Source organism: Pelodiscus sinensis, chromosome 3, assembly GCF_052426305.1.
Source record: "Pelodiscus sinensis isolate ZL-2025 chromosome 3, ASM5242630v1, whole genome shotgun sequence".
NCBI classification, from domain to species: domain Eukaryota; kingdom Metazoa; phylum Chordata; order Testudines; family Trionychidae; genus Pelodiscus; species Pelodiscus sinensis.
Window position 1 is genome coordinate 55837155 of NC_143054.1, and position 18356 is coordinate 55855510.

The 18356-nt window shown below is 41.1% G+C and overlaps 1 protein-coding gene across 2 annotated transcripts in view; it reads left to right on the plus strand.

Moving 5' to 3' along the window:
• Positions 1–18356, plus strand: part of KCNQ5 (potassium voltage-gated channel subfamily Q member 5) — a 451764-nt gene that overhangs the window by 389321 nt on the left and 44087 nt on the right. For both annotated transcript variants that reach the window (XM_006127213.5, XM_006127210.5), the window contains exons 4-7: positions 2015–2190; positions 3446–3571; positions 12652–12762; positions 17613–17708. In XM_006127213.5, the coding sequence (XP_006127275.3) occupies positions 2015–2190; positions 3446–3571; positions 12652–12762; positions 17613–17708 (509 nt within the window). The remainder of the gene's footprint in view (positions 1–2014; positions 2191–3445; positions 3572–12651; positions 12763–17612; positions 17709–18356) is intronic.

Consider the following 18356-nt stretch of genomic DNA (forward strand, 5'->3'; position numbering starts at 1 on the left):
GAATAAAATGCCTAATGTACCAACATTGAATCTATGGTGCTTTCTAAACTTATTACTGATGTAGGAAGTCACTTAAGGATAGACTATTTATATTATTGGAGAATTAATTAATTACTGGTACTTCTCAAGTACCTCACTCATCCAAGTCTCCCTCCCAGTCCCATGGTGGGCTCTACTCTTATTTTTCTTTTCCTTTTCTCTTTTTCTCTCCCCCATGGCTCCATGCCCTGTCAAGGGCTGAGCACAAGAGCAGGAACTGCCTTTGGCCATGAGAGTCCCCTCACCGTATCCTCTGTAGATGAGAAGGGGATAGAGGGGGCGGGAACTGAGGAAGCAGTGCAGGCCAAGGGACATGCTGGCTACCACTTCCCGCCACTCCCCTTGACCCACAACAGCAAAAGGCAGGAACTGGGAGCTGACAGGCTCCAAGCCTAAAGACGCTTCACGTGGATAAAAAGTCCCAGCACGCCAGTGGTTCGCCCTGCTGGGCTAGGAAGTGACCCTGGGAAGTGCTGCAGACTCTGAGTTGGGCCATTTGTTCGCTTGTAGAGTCTGAGTTTGTTTGCTTTCAGGCACAGAGCCTCTCTGCTCCCATTGGCTGTGAACAGCAAACAGCAGCCAATGGGAGCTGAGAAACTCCATGCCCTGCATTCTGCATGTCCTTCAGCTCGCGCTGAAGCTGAAAAATTGTGACTGTACTCTAGAGTAAGCTTATAAATGGGTCAGTCACTTTTTACCTTTTTTTCTCTTTTTTGAAATGATCACGTTACGTGAATATGTCACCCCATTCTAACCGTTCAAATGCTATTAGAGTGGCAGGAAGGGTTTAGTTGAGCTGTTAGCAAAAATAGAACAGTGGATTACAGGACTGTTCAGCAAAGGCTTTCCTTGCCGACTGATCCCTGTCTTGTCTGCTGCTTCGTGCCGACAAACAGCTGAGCCGGCACAACGTGGTGGCCATTTTTATTCTAATGAAGTGGGGGATATTTAAATCCCCGCTTCATTGACTATGTCAGTATGTCTAATTCACATGCCTCGTTCGGCAGAGGCATGTAGTCTAGACATACCCTGGGAGTCACAGCCCTCATTTGGTGATAAGAGAAACAATTAGTAAGGGCTAGCCACCCAAGTCTTGTTTCTCTGAACTATATATTTTAAATGATTTTTAAAATAAAATTACTTGGCATCCAACATTTAAATTTCCTCTCTATTCCATCCTGCTCATAGTTCCTTCAGGCCTTAATGCATCTAGCTGTCTCTGCTTAAACCGTGTTTCTTCTTCTCCTTGTCTCTCAAGCATGGCTCTGGCTCCAAGAGTTATAAACAAGCACTCTGGACTGAACAAAAATTTTAAACCTTTGTCATGAAGAAACAAATTCTAATGAAAACCATTAACACTCGGAGTGCTGGAACTTTCCAGAGTGGCACTTAAATGAATGCTTGGGTACATTTATGTACCCAAGGTATTTTTGTTTCCTTTCAGGAAACTGTTTATAAAGGGAGCCTGTATATGTAAGCTCATTACTGTACAATTGCATCTTATACTATTTGCACTCATAGGAAATGAAAATGTATATTTATAAGTCTAAAATACTTCCATTTGACTCATGTAACTGAGAGGGCTCTGTTTTCTCTCTCTTTTTTAAAATGCCTTTTTCATAGGAATGTTGCTATGGGAGAAAGTAGTGCCACACTTTTAAACCATCAGATGATTTATAAAGTTCCACATGTAGGGCTTGAAAATACCTTCCACAACGCACCTAGTACCTTCAGTACTGCATGCCTTATCAGTGTAGGTTTTTTATATTTCTAATGCAGCTAATGCTTTTCATCCTGAAGATTGTCTAAGCACATTTATAGGCTCTTGTCTTGATTCCACAGTCCTATCTCAGACAAAATTCCTGGTGAATTGAACAGAAGTAAGAACTTGTTTTTATGTACTGCTCTCTTCACTCAGCATATGTACATACATATTAAAGATACGTTAATATCTTATGTAATGTATTTCTTTCAGACACCATTGTTCTCATCGCTTCAATAGCAGTTGTTTCTGCAAAAACTCAGGGTAACATTTTTGCAACATCAGCACTGAGAAGTCTTCGTTTCCTACAGATCCTTCGTATGGTGCGCATGGACCGAAGAGGAGGCACTTGGAAATTATTAGGTTCAGTAGTTTATGCACATAGCAAGGTAATTGTCACAAACATTTGTTTTATATAATTCTTCAGTGCAGTCAACAAAACTTTATGAAACTCTGTTAATCAACATCATCCCATATGTTTATAAGATAGCAGTGAATATCTAAAACCTCCTAAAGTAATGTTATACATTATCAAATATACAGCTTTCATGTTCATTTACATTCTTAAAAAAAATGCTGAAAATATTGGTTCTGATTCACCATCAGTTGGATGTTGGTGTAATTCCGTGGAAATCAGTAAAATTATATGAGTGTCAAACTGAACTGAGAAATCAGATCCATTGTTCAGGATGGCCAAAGGACAAGAATTCTGCTTCATGAAAAATAATGAGTTTTCAAATTTTGTTTTTGTTCTGCATTGGAAGCCTTTCAAAACCTTTGGCAAAGAAAATGAGAGAGAAAAATAAAGACTAGAATAGCCTAGCAGTGGATATTTGACTCCAAAATTCAGAACATTACTAAATAAGGTAAAAAGGGAATCTCTATAGCTGCAGTATCATTAATGCATATAATTTCTGGGAGCTAATCACGAGATAGTGAATAGCATGCTTGAAAAATGTCAGACTATGTGACCAGTGAGCAGAGGGCAGGGCTAATTACGCATATTAGTCATTTCATCGTATAAGCTCTTCATTCTGAGTTCTATCCTTGTTTATAGCTTTGAGGTCCATGACATGTGGTATAGCTAATGACCCTGAAGTCAGTTTGTTGATGGACTCATGGGCATGAGCAGTTCAGAATAAATAATGTAAATGAAAGAATAATATCTCTCTAGCCCAATGAGAATTTAATGATTTATATCAAGTAGAACTCCTCCAACAGGAAAGACTGAGAGAGAATGACATTGTAGCCTATTGGTTGGAGCCTCATGTGGAATGTGGGAAGCTTAGCTGCAAATCCCTCCTCCAAATCACACAAAGCAGGAACTTCAACCTTGGTCTGCCACATCCCAGAAGAGTGCCCAAATCACAGGTCTATTGGCTGTTCTGCATTAGCTGTCTCTTTGTCCATTCTGGTTATAAACAACCTTATTTCAATGTAGGGGAAAAAAAATCTGTCAAAAAATTGCCAACCGCTTCTAACCATTGTTTAGAAACAATGTATGTGAACTGAGAAGCATTTGATTTGTAGCTGCTAAAATGCCAAAACAATACGAACTGTTTAATTATTTCGTTCTTCAAATGACACTCCACTCTATGTTTCATCTTTTTTAATATAGATTCATCTTTATTTTCTTTTATCTAGGAATTAATCACAGCCTGGTACATAGGATTTTTAGTACTCATCTTTTCTTCTTTCCTTGTCTATCTGGTGGAAAAAGATGCAAATACCCAGTTTTCTACATATGCAGATGCTCTCTGGTGGGGCACAGTAAGTACAAAAAGATCATTTGAACTATTTAACTAATACTGTAAAATATTTTGTATTACACAAATGCACATATGAAAATGCTAATTTATAGTGGCCCTGAATATCCCTGTGCTCGTGCCTTGAGAGGGCATGTACTGCTATGAAAAATCAGTATAAATGCTACCATTCCATTCTAATTTGGTAGCATTTTTATATCCGCTTTACAAAGATGTGAAGCCTCAATTCAGCAAGGTCTTTAAGCACGGGTCTTCACTTCGGTGCACCAACTTTGTTGAAATCCTGGGGACTTTTAACATGTTTGAGTATTTTGCAGAAAGGGATAGGATCACTCATATGCTTCAGAATAATCATACGCTTAATTGCTTTGACAAATGAGGGATTAAGTAACTATGCATGATATAAGAAAATGGAGAATCCGCTCTAGATGTTTGAAGTTATTTCAGATTTCTCCTTTTTGATCTTGAAATCTGTTTTAAAATCTTACCAGAGCAAACTTTCTTACAAAATTTCTAGTTTTTCTCTTTTCCATGTGAATAGAAATACTGTGCACATGGTGAACTAGATTATTGGCCTAAGTCCAACTACACTGTGTTACCCAAATATCTGGAAGGCCACCCCAACAGAGCAGCTGCTTGTTCACCTCCTATAGAGGAATTTCCAGGGGATAGAGCAGCATTCCTATATCCCACTGGCACACGGAATACCATGTTCTCCAGCCAGTCAGTGCAAAGGTGCCAGCTGTGTCAACATAACTTAGAGCATCCCTTAAATGGATTAAAAGAAGCCTTGGAGACTGAACCAGCCTCTAGCATTCTCTATGATCAGAGGACTAGAAAGGTAACTTCCCCACCTCAAGTCTTGTGCTGACAGTTACTCAACCAGACCCAAGTCTTTCCTGTACTTCCACTCAGATCTAGTCAAAACCTGAACTTGCTTATAGAAACAATGAAAAAAAATCCCAGGGATTTATGAATCCCTAAAGAATGTGAATTTTGAATTTTGTTTACTTTTTAGGCAAAAGGTAGGTTATTTGAACCAGTTTGCTATTTTTAGTTCATAGGTTACCCTTCCTCCCTAAGATTGTAATTTTGAACAGTCGGTGAGTAGAAATGCAAGCCCGGACATGCAGAACCCAAAGTATCTATGACACCAACAATTATAAAAAATGCAGAAGTATTTTTCCAAATGCAACTTGTTTTAAAATATCAAGAAAAATTGTCTAATAAAATATTTAATATTTGATCTTTTAATCCTAATGCAAGTAAGACTCCCATTGAATTAAAGTTAACCCATCACATCAAACTTTACTCTCAGGTACACCAAAGTAAATTATTCTGGATTTACTGCAATGTAACTGAAAGCAGACTTTGGTCCAAAGTCAATAAGAGTTTGAACTGTTTCACAAATGCAGGATTGGGCTCATAGCAGGGCAGTGCTTTGACAAAACCAGGCATTGATCCAGTAGTCTGTTGCATTCAGTTCATTCTAACTGCATGAACAAGAGCTTAATTTATCATTTGCTTCTTCTCTTGATATTTTAGAAGGAAAAGCCCTGCTAGAAAGCAATCATTTTATAAAATAGTGGCTTACAATACTTTGTGTATGATGAAAATGAAAATGTGTGACTCATAGGTCAGATAATTTGTTCATACTGAGAACACAGGAACTCTTTCTTGCTATCAACAGGAAAACAAATTATAATAAAAAATCCTGAAAACAACTGTTTGTGTTAGTCTTTAGTTAACCTGAATATGTTTACATTTTAAATATATTCAGGTGCATAAAAGTACTGAAAATCGATGTATCTTCCTGATTCATTATTTTTGTTGTTTCCTTTTTAATAATTATAATTGCTATATTATAATGTAAAACAGTATGTGGAAAATGTAGTTTTGCTTGTTTAGATTGCCAGAATAACCCACATGCAGATTTTGAAAAGGTCAGATCACATGGCATTCTAAGGGGTATCAACACTTATTCTCATTGATTTGTTTATTTGCAACAGTTACACTGTATACACCAAATCCCAGAATGGTTTTATAATGTTCCTGTTTTTAAAAAAGCAAACCATGCATAATCCTCTAAAAATCTAAGCTTTTTGAAACACTCATCATGCCTTTTCATCATATCCAGTATGTTTTAATTAACTCACACTAGCAAAGTCATTAAATCAAGTTATCTGAAGGCCATATCCTGCCATCATTCTATGTGTGATAATCTTGTTGAGGTCAATGGGAGTTTCTCACTGGCAGGATATGACCTGTTAGTTTAAATATATCTAGATTTCCAGTCTGCAACTGTGACATAACACGCATGCCATCAATGTGGATTTTCTTATGGCTGGAGCTCCCAGAATTCTGGTTTATGTAGCCAACCAATGTTAATAGAGAAGCAAGGTGACTGAGAGCATTGGGCCTATTTATGTTGGAGAGAGAAACAAACTTTCAAGCTACAGAGAGCTCTTCTTTAGGTCTTTGACCTCACCCACATACCCATTTAGTCTCTCAATATCCTGGGCCCAACATGGCTACAACAACATTGCACACAGCCAAGATTAATGGGTGTCAGGCAGGACTCAGAAAGCAAGAGTACTTGGAGAAGATGGCAAATAATTAGTTTAATAGACCATGTATAATGTGAAGGATGGAAGGAAGGGGGCATTCCTTGGCTTAAATATTTGTTAGTCAAGTCCTGATGGAGTTGCCTAGCAATTCAGTGCTATACAAAAGTTTGTGCGTTTTGCAGTTGTCATATATGGAAATTTGTTTTGCCTGAAAGTGTAATTTAGTACAGTGTATAAAAGGTTCTGGAGCCTTTTCAGAGTTTCTCTCAGTAATATTGTTTTTTTTTCTGGTCTAATAATACATTGTAACTACAATAAAATAATAGAATATCTGCCGAAAACTATGTGAATACCAAATAAATTCATTACAGATAAAGTTATTACAATGAATATGAAGTACTGATGATACATTTCCCATTCAATGCTATCAGAACTTGAACAAATTTAATTCATTCAATTAGCCTCATGGTATGTGGCGATTCAAAAGTGAATTTCTTATTACTAGAAGATTTACATGTTACTCGTGTCCTTAATGCAATTAATTTTTGTTTATCTTCATTTAATCATTGCTCTGGGATGCAGATGAGGGGGGGCAGTATGCAGGATGCTCCAGGGAGAGAGGACTATACCAGCCTTCTCTCACTGCAGCAGCTTGAGACCACATAAGAAGCACCTCTCAATGACTTCTACAGCTCCAGCAGGCACAGCTGGAGGAGAGGTACTGCCATGAGGGCAGGGGACTGGGCTCAATGACCTTTCGAGGTCTCTTCCAGTGCTAGTATTCTATGATTCTATGATTCCCTGGCTGGAGCAAGTCCAGGTTTGTCTGTCCCTGTGCTCCCCAGACAGACTGAGGAATGCAGCAAACTGTGCATTTCCCCCTTGCTCCCTGAGAAAAGAGAACAGCCAGCAATGTTCCTATACAAACTGAGTGGTGGGAGCTTCAGTCCCCCCATCCTCATTAAAGGGTGCATGAAGCTGGGAGGCTCCGGATTGACAGCGCTTTCCCGAGCCCCTTTCACATGCCTGGTAATGTCTCTTTTCTATATAGTTTTATGAGAAGCAATTCCATTGTGAGCACATCCCATTTTCTTGGCACAACCAAACCTTTAGCTTGTTTTAAGTTATGATCAGAGGAAGCTGTATACCAAATTTGGTAGTTCTAGCTCTTACCTTTTAGGAGGAGTGCTTGAATAGACAGAGACACTCCCAGAGAGACACATTCAGAGACAGGCAGGCTCTCTAACATATATAGCAGAAGAAATCTGTACATGCATCTGATTAAAGATAATTGCTTTTGTTCTTCAACAATCCCTGAAATTCCACTGAAATGTGTTTTCTAAGTTTACTTGCCACTGGAATCTAACAGCTTAATCATGCCTATTGCTATTAGGAGGTAGCACATAATGTTGTCAACTGTGTGCAGTGGTATGAGAACCATCCTGCTGGTGAAGGAGAAAGAGCTAAAAGGAAACAGGACATTATCGATAGACTTCATCATTATGGAATCTCCATCACTGGAGATATTTAAGAGCAGGTTGGATAGACATCAATCAGGGATTATCTAAAAAGTGCTCGGTCTTGCTGTGGGGGTAGGGAACTGAATTAGCTGACCTTTTGAGGTCCCTTCCAGTTCTATATCCAGTTCTGTCCTTTGGTATATATGGTTGTGACTATTTTCTTCCACTATTTGATCTGAGGAAGTGGGTCTGGCCCACGAAAGCTCATCATCTAATAAACCATCTTATTAGTCTTTAAAGTGCTAAATAGTCCTGTATTTTGTTTCAGCTACACCAGACTAACACGGCTACATTTCTATCACTATTCTTCCAGTTCTATGTGAGGGTGATATTGCCATGTCTTCAGGATCTGACAGGAGAATACAGAATTGTTTTAATATGGTTCCAATTTTTTCTTCAGAAAGATTCCAGAAATTTGTGCTTACTGACTGTTCTTCTCTCCAGAGGGATTTCAGGGGGTCAAAACGCATAGGGCTCAGTGTGTGTAACTTTTTTAGAAGTCTGTTACTCTTCAATGAATGCGGATGACACTGATATCTACATTGCCTTTTCCTCAGCCCTATTGAAGATATCTCCTCATTCCCCAGTTTCTGAAAGTGATGAGAAAATGTATGACAGCCAGCTGATTTAGGCTCAATCCTGAAAAAAGGATGGTGCTGACTGGCAGGAGGAAGTACTTTGAGCAGTTAGCAAAGCTGTCAGTAGAAGGCATCTGCCCAACTTTTCTCAAAACGGTTTATAATTTCACAGTGTTAGTAGCCTCAGAATTTCTTATGGCTTCCCATATTCACAGGCAACTGTGCAATTTTTTTCATCTTTGTGAGGCCAAGAGGACATTCTTTTTGGAAGTAGACCCCATTACAGGCATATTAACATTCCTACAGGTCAGTCTCCCAGGCTATGTCTACATTGGCAGCTTCTTGCACAAGAACAACCGTTCTTGTGCAAAAACTTGCCTGCTGTCTATACTGCACATGCGTTCTTGCGCAAGTATATTTACAGTATAGTGTTGGAAAACAGGGCTTCTTCCAGAAGAGTTATTCCTCTCCCCACGAGAAATAAACCCTCTTGCACAAGAGCTTTTCTGCAAGAGGGCACAGTAGACAGGCAACATAAATTTCTTGTGCAAGAAGCCCCTATGGTTAAAATGTCCATCAGAGCTTTCTTGCGCAAGAGAGCATCCACACTGCCATGGATGCTCTTGCACAAAAGCACATGCCAGTGTACACATGCTCTTGTGGAAGACTTTTTGCGCAAGAACTCTTCCACAAAACAGTTCTTGCACAAGAAGCTGCCAGTGTAGACGTAGCCCCAGAGGCTAGCCTTGACACAGCCACTTGAATAGCTCAGCTAGTGTAGTGAATGGCTGCCTCTTTTTGAGATAGTCTGCCTTCGTCTAAGATGTACACTATCCTCAACAATAGAAACAGTCAGGGTAATGTTTACTATCTATGAGCCCTAAAGAGCTTACATCCCATTTGCTAAAAAACTATTTCACGGGGTAGACTCACCTCCATGACCTCTCCAGTTGGTAGCACTGGGGATTAGCTTTTGTCTGATCGCTGGACACCTCCCTCTGTCTGGTGTCTCCCTGTGTCCTCACTTCACTCTCTTACATCACTCTTGGACCGCAGTGTCTTCTTCAGGACACTGTCCTCCAGCAGTCCCCATTCCAGAGTCTCTTGACCCTCTTCCAGGGCACGGGGGAGGGTGTTTATCAGTCCCTCCAGTGTCCTCCCCTCTCAGGAAACACCCAGTCCCCCTCTAGGGAACACATGATTCCTTTAGACCCTCCCTGCCTCAGTGACCCACTGCCAGTCTTCATCTAGCTCCTGCCTCAGGGGCAAACGGCAGTCTGAAATGGTCACTCATCATTGGCAAGTGGGTGTGGACCTGCTGCCTTTTCCTACCCTGGCTGGCTCTCTGTGGCCCTCTTGCATTCAGGTCTGGCCTCAGGCCCTGCAGCTTTCTTGGCCAGAGATTCCCCTGCTCTGACTTCCTTGCCTAGCACTGGTCTACCTCCAGTAAGCCTTCCCAGGCAGGCAGGTCCTTCTGCTTACCAGCACAAGTAAGTCCCCCTCTCTCCCGCCAGTAGCCCTTCTTTATATAGCTCCCAGCTGGGCCCTAATCAGCAATAACCCCCTCAGCTGGAGCTTCGCTGGGTTTTGCCCTTAAAGGGCGAGTGCAGGGCAGATGAGTTGTCACACACTACCTTTGCCCAGGGATCACCATTGCCTTGAGCTGCCTTGCTTTGGCCACCTTTCCCAAGAGTGACTTGAGAAAGTCATAGGCATTTTCTTTGGAAACTGGTTTCTGTCAGGCAACTGTCTAAGCCTATACTTGTTCATATTTAGAACATTAAGTAATATAGTTCTCTTTGGCCAAGATTTCAACTAATCACAGGCTGTGGAATCCTCGGCATTCTGCCTGTTGTTGTCCATGTTTTCTTTTAAAGTTTAATTTGCTCTCTTCCGGACATGAGACACTTGATGTTCCATTTGGAATTAGTAAACTCCTCTGTCCAAAATTAATTTTTTTTCAGATGGTGTAATTCACTCTGCCCACCTAAAGCTCTATACTGGGGAAGTGCAGGGAGACAAAATCCTCCCACCAGCACAGTCCCCATATGGCATAAGGGATCAGTTGGCAAAGGCTTCCCCAGCCGACAGATCCGTGTCTAGACTGCCGTGCTGTGCTGGATCAGCTGATCGGCGGCACAGCACGGTGGCCATGTTTATTTTAATGAAGCGGGGATTATTTAAATCCCCGCTTCCTTGCCTATGCTGGGTAAACTAGTTTACGTGGCTCCGTCGATGGAACCATGTAGTCTAGACATACCCTAAATCTTCTTGCGCAAGAGCGGGCGGGCAGTGTAGACGCTCTGCGGGTTCTTGCATATGAAAGGCCATTCTTGCACAAGAACCTGCCAGTGTAGACAAAGCCAAGGTGTGTGAGATTGTGTGTGACTGTGTGTGGCACAGAGACTGGGAGAGTATATGTGCCACCATGTGTGTATATGAACAATGACTGTGTGTATGTGAGGCACACTGAGAGACACAGACTGTGTGTGTGTGTGTGTGTGTGTGTGTGTGTGTGTGTGTGTGTGTGTGTGTGTGTGAGAGAGAGAGAGAGTGAGACAGAGATTCTCTGTGGGGGAGCACAGAGACTGGTTGTGTATGTGACAGAGACTGTGTGTGACAGACTTTTTGTGTGACACAGAGCGTGTAAGCTAGAAGGAGCTGGCTGCTGGAGAAATGTTAGGAACAATGCACTGCCTCTTTAAGAATCATTTGTCTGGATCACAGTTCATACCTTAGACTGTAGTAGCCTCCTGAATGTTCCTTGCTCTGACCCCTGTTCTGCAGAGATGGGTACAAGGCAGAGGATGAAGCTTGGTCCTGCCTTGAGGGCGGGGGGCTGGACTCGATGACCTCTCAAGGTCCCTTCCAGTCCTATGATTCTATGATTCTATTATTCCCCTCCCATTGTCTTCCCCCCTGCACAGCTAGCAAGAGAGTCCTGGGAGCAGCTGCAGGACCAAGCAATGTGGGGAGAGGGGCAGCTGAGCACACGATGCCAGCTTTAAATTGCCAGCTCTGCCAATCAGCTGGGTGAGCCAAATAGAAATATTGTGTAGGCTGGGTCCATCCCGTGGGCTGTATTTTCTGCATCCCTGTTGTAGTCAGAGGAGGGATAAATTCAGTGAGTGGTAGTAGCACCTGAGTTACCCAGGCAGAGACTTCCAACACATACTGAGCACTGTCATAATCTGTACTTGTGCTACAAGACCTCTGCTTCTACCCCACAGCTTTTTCTGAGTTGTGTATGCTGTCACATGAAGGGGAGTTGTGAATAGAGTGGTACAAATGCTATCCTTCTTCACTTATGCATGCATGTCTGAGCTGATATTACCTGATGATTTGACCTACTTCTTTCATTAGTTTTAGCCCAGAATTGCCTGGGTCCTTCAGGGCAGGGAGCTTGTGGTGTGGGGAGTGCGAGAGTAAGGGCAGGGCCTTAGGTATTGGTTGGGGGGTGAGGAGTGCAGGATGCAGGGAGTAGAAGGGGTGTGGGTTAGGGGTGAGGAGGGACTTAGCGAGGAGGGCCATCTGTCATAGGCTTGTTCTTTCCCCTGGCCTTCAGTGGTCTTTTTCACAACCCCCATACTCCACTCTAGCCAGCAAGGGCCCTTTTTTACCCTCCCAATCTCCCCAGGAACATAAATCCAGGACTGCAGCTGTGCTACTGACACATTTTTAGACATTTCTAACATTTCTGTGCTGCTAGCAAAGACAAACCTATGGTCCTTTTTTTTTACACAGCCTTGTTGCAGTGTAATTTTTGGTTTTCCTTTTCACCCTATGTGCTTGAGAGAGTTATGCTGAAAAAGATGGCATTGCTCTAATTGTCCAGATGTGTTCATAGAAAACATAACATCTTCCTGCACTTCCTTTGACCTTGTCTTACCTATTAACTTATACTTCCTTTTTAATCACTGGAGTATTAAATCTTTGCATTGCAGCCTTTGGCACACATGTTGTCTATTGTGCAAATTCTTGCAGTGTACTCCTGATTGTTACGCTCAACATATGCACAATTATGTACAATTACATATGTACAATTACATATGCACAAAAAATGATGGTGCTTTCTGCCCAGTTTCCACTTGCTCAGGTCCATATCTTCATTGTCGGAGAAGATGCATAACTCTTGATGGGTAGGACCCAATTTAAAGGCTCTGCGGGTGCATGTGTCTGTCCCATGCATTGCCTCCATTCGTTGTTATGAAGTTATTCCTACCCATTTGTTTAAATAACTTTTTTCCTTTACAGATGGGTTCTAAAATAGAACGTTCTGTTAAAAGAGACACTTCTAGATTTTCATTTATCTTGGTGAATGATGATTTGCAGGAAAAGTTCTTGCATATTGTGCATCTGACCTGTAACTTTTTTCTCATGTACTTCTATTACATATGGTATTTATTCATTGCTTTATAGATCACATTGACAACAATTGGCTATGGAGACAAAACTCCTCTGACTTGGCTTGGAAGGCTGCTTTCTGCTGGGTTTGCTCTACTTGGCATTTCTTTCTTTGCACTACCTGCTGTGAGTATCTTTACAAAAATAAAAATAAAGTAATAGGAACGTCAATAACTCCTAAAGCTGACATGGTTTGAGAAGCTGCTGGAAGCTTTCAGCATAAAGAGTCATTGTTTGAATATGTAAAGCTCCTTCACTAATGTTAACACTTTTCTAGAGTGCCTTTTCATAGCACAAGGAAATCTGATCATGCAGTTGGATAACCAACAAAAAGCCCCTTTTCCTGTGGCATTAGCCTGGAGCACTATGTTATTATGACTCCAGTATTTCTAAAGCTGTACAGTTGCTCGCTTGTGAGCTAGTACGTCAGATATGGCCATCTATTACCTAACCACAGAGTTTAAGTAGAACATTATTCAGTAAAAAAAGCAAAAAAAAAGTATAGGCCCATGTGTTCAGTTTTGAAGCAGAATTCTTCATTGGTTTAATTGATTCACTGTTAAAACTCATAGGAGCCTATGAAAGTTTCATTGAAAAGACTTATCTTTGTATTTGTGTGAAGTTTGATCAAAAATGGAAAAGATCTTTTTCCCAGGATTGACTCCCTGCTGTATTTTGAATGGCAGAAATTCCTTTCTCTGCCTGTGACTTGGGCCTCATACACCAGTACTACTTTTCTCTCTGAGCCTTGAAATTATTGAGCAGATATTTTCTTCTGGATTTATTGCTGTTGGGAAAATTAGGACATTGCAAGTGATTGGTCTACAATGACCACATTAGATCTATCAATCGACTGCAGTAGACTTCATAAATCAGGCAGAAGCTGTAAACCATATTGCACACACAGGCTTCTAAGCTGTTTTTATCCATTGTGTCCAAAGATTCTAACTGGCTCATTTTCCCTATGCCTTTTTCTATTTCCTTTAACCCATAACAAGCAAAATAAAATAACCTATAAGCTTGTATTTTGCTCACTTGCATTTGAATCTGTCATAGAGTTTAGCATACAGCTTGCAGCTTAAAGGCTGCCCCTCGTTTTGTATAAAAACTTGAGTTTCAAGCCTCCTTTTTAAGGTCTTCCCACTCACCAAACCTCTGCCTTATGATAGATTCCATAGACTTTAAGGTCAGAAGGGATCATTATGATGATCTAGTCCAGTGGTTCTCAAACTGTGAGTTGGGACTGCAAAGTATCCTGTTGACCCTGTTTTAATGGGGTTGTCAAGGGCTGGTGGTAGACTTGATGGGGCCCAGAGTCAAAGCTGAAGTCTGACCCTCACCACCCTTCGGCTTTGGCTTCAGCCCTGGGGGCAGGACTCAGGTTACAGTCTTCCCCCTTCCACATGGGGATGAAACCCTTAGTCTTTGGCTTTGCCTCTCCACCTATCCCAAGGAGGCAGGGTTTAGGGCGGCTCAGACTTTAACCCTGGAGCCATGTAGTAATTTTTGTTGTCAGAATGGAGTTACAACATAATGAAATCTGAAAACCACTGATTTTTGACTGACCTGCACATTGCAGGCCATAGAACCTTACACAACTTAATAGACCCACTAGCCTCCACCTGAGTTACTGATGTCCTCAAATCATGGTTTAAAGACTTCAGGTTACAGAGAACCACAAATGAGGCTGAGTGATGTGGCACAAATTGTGAGTTGGAAATACGTTTTATATCGGCAAAAATAGGTAAATTCATACCACAGTTATACACATATCTCATAATTAGGGCCCTACCAAATGCACAGTCCATTTTGATCAATTTCACAGCCCTAGGATGTTAAAAATAATACATTCACAATTTCAGTTGTTTAAATCTGAAATGTCACAGTGTTGTTATTGTAGGGGTCCTGACCCAAAGAGGAGTTCTGGGGGGTTGCAAGCTAAGTTCACGCTAAGCCCCATGCTGGGGCTTGGGTCTGCATTGGGCAGAGGTGTCTGGGGCAGCTCTATGCTGTGGCTGGTGGAGAAGCAGCCAACATAGTAGGTCTGGCTCCTAGGTGGGGAGACCGTAAGGCTCCGTGCACTGCCTCTGCCCTACAGGCAAGGTCAGTATGTGCAGCATCCTGCTGGGCCTCACGCCCCACCCCCAGGATACCTGCTGGCCACTTCTGGGACCCAGCTCAGTAACCCACAACAGGCAGGCACCAGACAGCCTGCCTTAGTTCTTCTGCCCAGGAGCTTCCCAGCTAAGCCCAAGCCCCATCTCCCTGCTCCACCCTGAGCCTCCCCCCCAACCGGGAGCCATCTCATGCACCCCAAACCTTTTAACCTTGACCTTATCTGATGAAGTGTGTTTTACCACAAAAGCCATGATACTATATATATTTTTGTTAGTCTCTAAGGTGCCACAGAGCTACTTGCTCTTTTTAAAGTTACAGACTAAGATGGCTACACCTCTGATACTTTTTGACTTAGGTTATGTCTACACTTGCTCCCTAGTTCGACCTTGGGATGCAAATGTAGCCAACCGAAATTGCTAATGAAGCAGGGATTTAAATAAGTACTCTCTGGGACGCGTTAGTTCAAACCAAACCCCTTGGTTTGAACTAACGTTACTCCTCAAAAAATCCCCACTTCATTAGCAATTTCAGTTGGCTACATATGCATCCCTAGCTTGAACTAGGGAGCAAGTGTAGATGTACCCCTACAGACGTTTAAAAAAGCTTTAATGGAAATAAGCACCATCCAATGAGTAAAATATACTGGATATGCTAGAAATAACATTACATTTAACTTGTGTACATAAACCGTACACGTGAAACTTGTATTTATTTATTCACTTGCTTATAGAGAGATGTACAAATATTTTAATTGCTATTAGACTTTTTATATTTAACCATAAACAATGACCAACATTAAAAGTCAGCTTTAATATATGTGTATTTTTCATGGATTTTCTTTTATTTTTCTTGCATAAGAGTCAGGTGGAATCTTTTCTCCTTATAATGCAAAATGATTCAGTGGAATAACAATTCTTGCAGAAGCTTTGGAAGCAAGCATATTGGCATTTTTGGCCTGTTGAGTATTCCTGCGTTGAAAAAAGTCAAAAGTAGTAAAGATTTCATTATAACCTCTATTTCAAAACCAGTATTCCCAATCCCAAATGTTCAAAAATCATGAGTCAGGCTCACCAAAAACCATGACATTGGTTTTATAATAATCAGATTATGTAAATAATCAATTTTTAGTTCTTTTTTGTCATCTGCTTATTGAACCTTCTGACATGAATGGGGACACATTTTCAAGTTCTCTCCAGAACCACAAGAACTAGAAACCTACTTTAAAATAAAATGTAAGCTGAAATCATCACATATCCACATGTGTTGAGGAGTTGGGGCTTTAAGAAACACAATAATTTATCATAATACTCATGACAAAATCATTTGAATTGGTAACCCTGCAAACCATGGAATCAATAATATATATTAATTAATTGGACTGAAAAAATTGTCATATGCAGAGTGATCAATCCATAGGCTAAATCAGGGTGGCTGCCCCAGGTCCTGCACTTTTGGAGACCCTGCAGCGGCTGTACCAACCATCCTATTGATGGGGAGGAACCAAGGGATTATGGGGGCCTGGTATGGGGCAGTAGCAGGGGTTGCCTGCCCTCTCTACCTACCACACAGGCGGCAAGAGTCAGAGTGACCTGGAAGCCTGCTCTGCCTCACTGGCCCATCCAGCCCTCTCCTGGCCCACCGCACTTGGCTTCTCAGTGGTGATGTTCCAGGTCCCACCGCCCACTTTGTGAGTGGAGGGAGGTGAATCCTGCTGCTACCAAGCCAGTCCCCATAATCCCCGGGTCACGTTACTCAGGTGAGGGGGGAAAGGGGCAGGGCAAGGTTTGGGTAAAGCAGGGGCAGGGCTTAGGGAACGGTGGGACAGGGAGCAGGGAAGGGGCAGGTCCTGGGGCAGTGGGGATTTGTCCCAGTCCCCGTACCCTCCTTGGGACAGCGCTGGCCATATGCTATTTTTGAATGTTCTAAATTCAAAAATTACAAGGCCGAATTGTGATGCTAAGGCTACGTCTACACTACGAGTTTTCTCTGCCAAAAATATGCTAATGAGGGACTCATTTGCATGAGGTGCAATCTCATTTGCATATTTTCTGCAACTCTTGCGCGAAAAGGGGGTTTTGCACAAAAAGAAAACATCCACACTGCTTATTTTTGCGCAAAAACCCTAGCACAAAAACAGATCAGCAGAAAATATGGAAATGAGATCGCGACTCATGCAAGTGAGTCCCTCATTAGCATACTTTTTGCCAAGAAAACTCATAGTATAGACGTAGCCTAAGTGAAATATATACATGCTTAGTTACCTACACAGATACCTTGTTTGAAGAATCAGTAGCACACAGTAGCCTACGACAACAAATGGTTTATATGAGCAGCTTCTCAGTAACAAGTCTGCAAGGTTGTGTCTACACTGCACCCTTACCTAGAAATAAGCAACGCAATTTGCGCTACGTAAAGTGCATAGCTTATTTTGATCTAATTTTGAAATAGCTTATTTTGAAACATCCCTTAACACTTGTTCCACAAGAGTTACAGGGATGCCGGAATAGTGCACCCATTATTTCTAAATTTATTTCAAAATAACGGGTACACTCAAAAGACATGAAATAGCTATTTCGGGATACTTCCGGTATCCCGAAATAGCGCTGCATCTAGACGTAGCCCAAATGTTCTTTCTTACATTTGGATTCTCATATTTTACACTGCGTGGTCATTGTCTGTTGTTAAACCTTATACTGTAGTAAATGTGGCTATTAGAAATAATCAGACAAAACAATGCCCACTGTAAATATTGGTGCTTTATTTTTTAACATCCTCACAGCTTCAGAGCTGATGTATTAAAACTATTTTTACACTTCTTCTCCTAATGATAAAAACTGTTGGGTTGTATTTTACTGTAGGGTATTCTTGGCTCAGGCTTTGCACTGAAAGTACAAGAACAGCACCGTCAGAAACATTTTGAGAAAAGAAGGAATCCAGCTGCCAGTTTAATTCAGGTAAATATCAAAGCAGTGAGAAGATAAAATAGAGTTCAAAGTGCTTGTTGAATAAATTTTACCTCCTGTATTATGCAAAGTTATTGTTTATTTGCCATGAACTGAATATTTTGTTAAGATGAACTGAGTTCAATAAACACCATGTGTTTGTATAATATTATATTCAGCTTTCCAGTGCATGGTCCTATGCATTATTGAATTTCAGACTAATATTCATGCCAAAATGGCTGTGTAAGGATGCAAATTATGTGTGTATTCATGCATGACATTTGATAATATAAATTACTTGGGAAAACAGATCTAATCACTAAAGAACAAGATTAAGAGATAACACAGCACTCTTGCCCAGATTCAATTACTTTTCACTACTACAGGGCTCACCTGAGTAATATATTCCTTAAAAGTGTTGTTTCCTATCCAGAGAATAGCTTTCCATATCATCCAGTTGAAGAAATACAAATTTGAATAGTTCAGCATCTTGAAATGATGAACATTTTCCCTCTTACTGTATTGAAGTGGTGGTACAGATCAATGTTTTAAAAGAGATAAAAGAAAATGAAAAATGTTCGAATATTTGATCATTTAAAATGTTATTTTTTATAATTTAACTTTCTGTCAGAATGGTTTTCAACTTGCTGATGACTCTTA